The 2,871-nt window shown below is 39.6% G+C and overlaps 1 protein-coding gene across 1 annotated transcript; it reads left to right on the top strand.

Annotated features, from left to right (window-relative positions):
- Positions 1–1,410: 1,410 nt before the first annotated feature.
- LOC132365538 (keratin-associated protein 13-1-like) lies at positions 1,411–1,920 on the top strand. Its single transcript, XM_059922256.1, is given in 3 exon segments — positions 1,411–1,666; positions 1,669–1,775; positions 1,777–1,920. Coding segments are annotated over 3 exon segments (507 nt in total).
- The last annotated feature ends 951 nt before the right edge of the window (positions 1,921–2,871 follow it).

Consider the following 2,871-nt stretch of genomic DNA (forward strand, 5'->3'; position numbering starts at 1 on the left):
AACCATAACACCATATTTCCTTGAGTCTGGAATATAATTTAACTGGTTTTATTCTAACATTGAATATTTTGTGAATGAACTAGAAAGTATCTGTTTATACTCTCAGAATATAAAAATTTAGCAAACTTTGTTTTTAAACTTAGAATCTATAGTTAAGGAGAGGTTATATATATATATATATATATATATATATACACATATATATGTATATGAAAAAACAGAAGAGAAAGTCTAAGTAAAGCACAGAAAAAGAAGGAAAGAAAAATGCTACTGTGGGGACAGAAAAAGAGAAGAGAGAGAGAGATTCATACGTTCTGCAGAGGAAAGAAAACTGGAAAGAAAAAATCCTTCAAACTGCAGCTCTGCAAGTGCCAGTAAGTCATTCAAAGCCTGTGCAGAGAAAAACTAGAGATATTACAAGACAATAGAAGTCCTAGGTATTTATAAATGTAGATGATAAAAGGGACAACCTATCAAAATTCATAAAATATACTAATTTTGAAAATTTTAAATTAAGAAGACATTAGGAAACAGACAGTAATTTGAGTGCAATAGAAAAAACAATTTTCCTGAGCCTTCCCTGTTTCACTTTCATTTGTTTCCTCCCCTCATCAGACTCGTGTTTCCCTCCTGGCTGAATAGAGATGGGCCCAGATTGATCTTCCCCGGTACTATTTCAACTGAGCTTTTTTTTCTTTTTTTTTGTCGTCTTATCTTTACATACACAGCAAAGTGTCTTTCAGTTTCTAGCCATTTCTCTCTCAGTCTCTTTGTTTTATCTATTTTTGGTCTCTCTTCATTGGATTAGAGACACACTGTAACTGTGATACTTGGTGTATTAGTTTTCTATTGCTGCCATAACAGATTACCACCAAGGGATTTTGGAGAATGGGAATGAATGTTGACAAGGTGGATCATTCCAGGAAGGATTCCATCCAGCTAGAAACTGTACCTCTGATCCATTGTACCAGAAGAAAATTGATTTTGTCTCATTCCCCACTCTTAGGAGGAAAGTATCTACCAGTAAAACCAGATGTGGATACACAGGAATCAGATTAGCATAAACCAGAGGAAAAGCTTTCCTGGTCTTGTTGCTTTCCTGGCCATCATGGGATGTGCATTAATGTAAAACAGTCAGCATTTCTGACACAGCAGTGGTCCATTGGCTTTGGCTATAACAAAATTACAGCACCCATAAAAACAAATGCGGAAAACTATTCAAATGCAACTGCAATTACAGAGAAGACTATTGAATTACACATATGCAAAAGAGGAAATCTAACATAGGAACCATGACCCCATAGGTGTCACACCCATTGCTGAAAGTATATAAATGCCATAGTGCAGGAGTGACATTCAAACTTAGAATCTTCTCACAGTAACTCAGCTGAACTCACATCTCCTGTCAACATGTCCTATAATTGCCGCTCTGGAAATTTCTCCTCCCGCTCCCTTGGGGGCCACTTGTGCTACCCAGGCTCCTTCTACCCCAGCAACCTGGTCTACAGCACTGACCTCTGCTCTCCCAGCATCTGCCAGCTGCATTCCTCTCTCTACAGTCAGGAGACCTGTTATGAGCCCATCAGGTGCCAGACATACCTTGTGGTGACCAGTCCCTTCCAGACATCCTGCTACCGCCCCAGGACCTCCAGTCTCTGCAGTCCCGCTGGATAACTTATGCTGGGTGTCTGGGCTTTAGGTCCAGCAGCTGCAGTTCCCTGAGCTCTGGATCCAGAAGCTGCTACTCACTGGGCTGTGGATTCCGTGCTCTCAAACCCCCGGGGTTATGGAGTCTGTGGCTTCCCTTCCCTGGGCTGTGGATCCAGATTCTGCCGTCCAACCTACTTTGCCTCCAGTAGCTGCCAATCATCGTGTTACAGACCAACATGTGGATTCTGTTTCTATCGTTCAACTTGTTGAGGGTCTAGATCCTTTCGAGTATTGAGATCAAAGTCTTTACTCAGTACAGCCATCATTTTCATTCTCACAATTTACCACTGTTCTTTTATTCTTAAATCATCAGTTTCTTGCATCATCAACTTTTGAGAGACTCTGAATTTAATGAATAACCCAATATGAAGTCCTAATATCTGTGCTATTGATAGAAAATATGCTATTGGATTTTCATGGAAGAGCAATTGAAAATGAAAATCTTAATCTGATAAATTTATGTCGTCATCTAGCACCAAAATATATTGTTCGTCTTATTATTATTTGCCTATAGTTTATTTAGGATTTGGGAATTTTAAATAAAGATCACTATGACTCTGAAACTGGGTTTGGGAACACACATTTTGATAGATTTGAGCAAATTTCTTTTGTCAGTGCATGCATTCCCTACTGGGAGTATTTATTTCCTGGAGGTCCATATTTTGTATGTCTCAATATCAGTGACACTTGCCTGAGAATGGAGGCATGGATTTCTGCTGATAAAGGAAAACAGAGGGATTGGCACATAACTAGAAATGCAGACAACAAGAATACAATATAATTTTTAAGATAAGGTTACACGTAGACCAAAAACATACCTGAAAGTCTAGTATCTGAGTGTGGATCTTCAGCTAAGAGAAAAGATGAGCCTTAAACAACTGCTAAGATGGATGTTTTGCTCCCTGTTGGATGGCATAAGAAGTGCCATGATCCTTCCTTGAGCCTGGTCCCTGAGCATGATCCATTCCTCAGCCGTCCCTATGAACATATGTAAAGAGATTCACAATGACCTTAAGTGGGGAGTAACTGGGTTAAGGAGGTTGGGAAAACCTCCTGATGCTTCTCCAAGGTTCAAACTGCATCAACTAAGAGCAACACACCTGAGCAATGCTGAACAAACATTTGTATCCATTAGTCTTAGCCTGAACCCCTCTCTCCCCG

Source organism: Balaenoptera ricei, chromosome 4, assembly GCF_028023285.1.
Source record: "Balaenoptera ricei isolate mBalRic1 chromosome 4, mBalRic1.hap2, whole genome shotgun sequence".
In the NCBI taxonomy this organism is placed as follows: domain Eukaryota; kingdom Metazoa; phylum Chordata; class Mammalia; order Artiodactyla; family Balaenopteridae; genus Balaenoptera; species Balaenoptera ricei.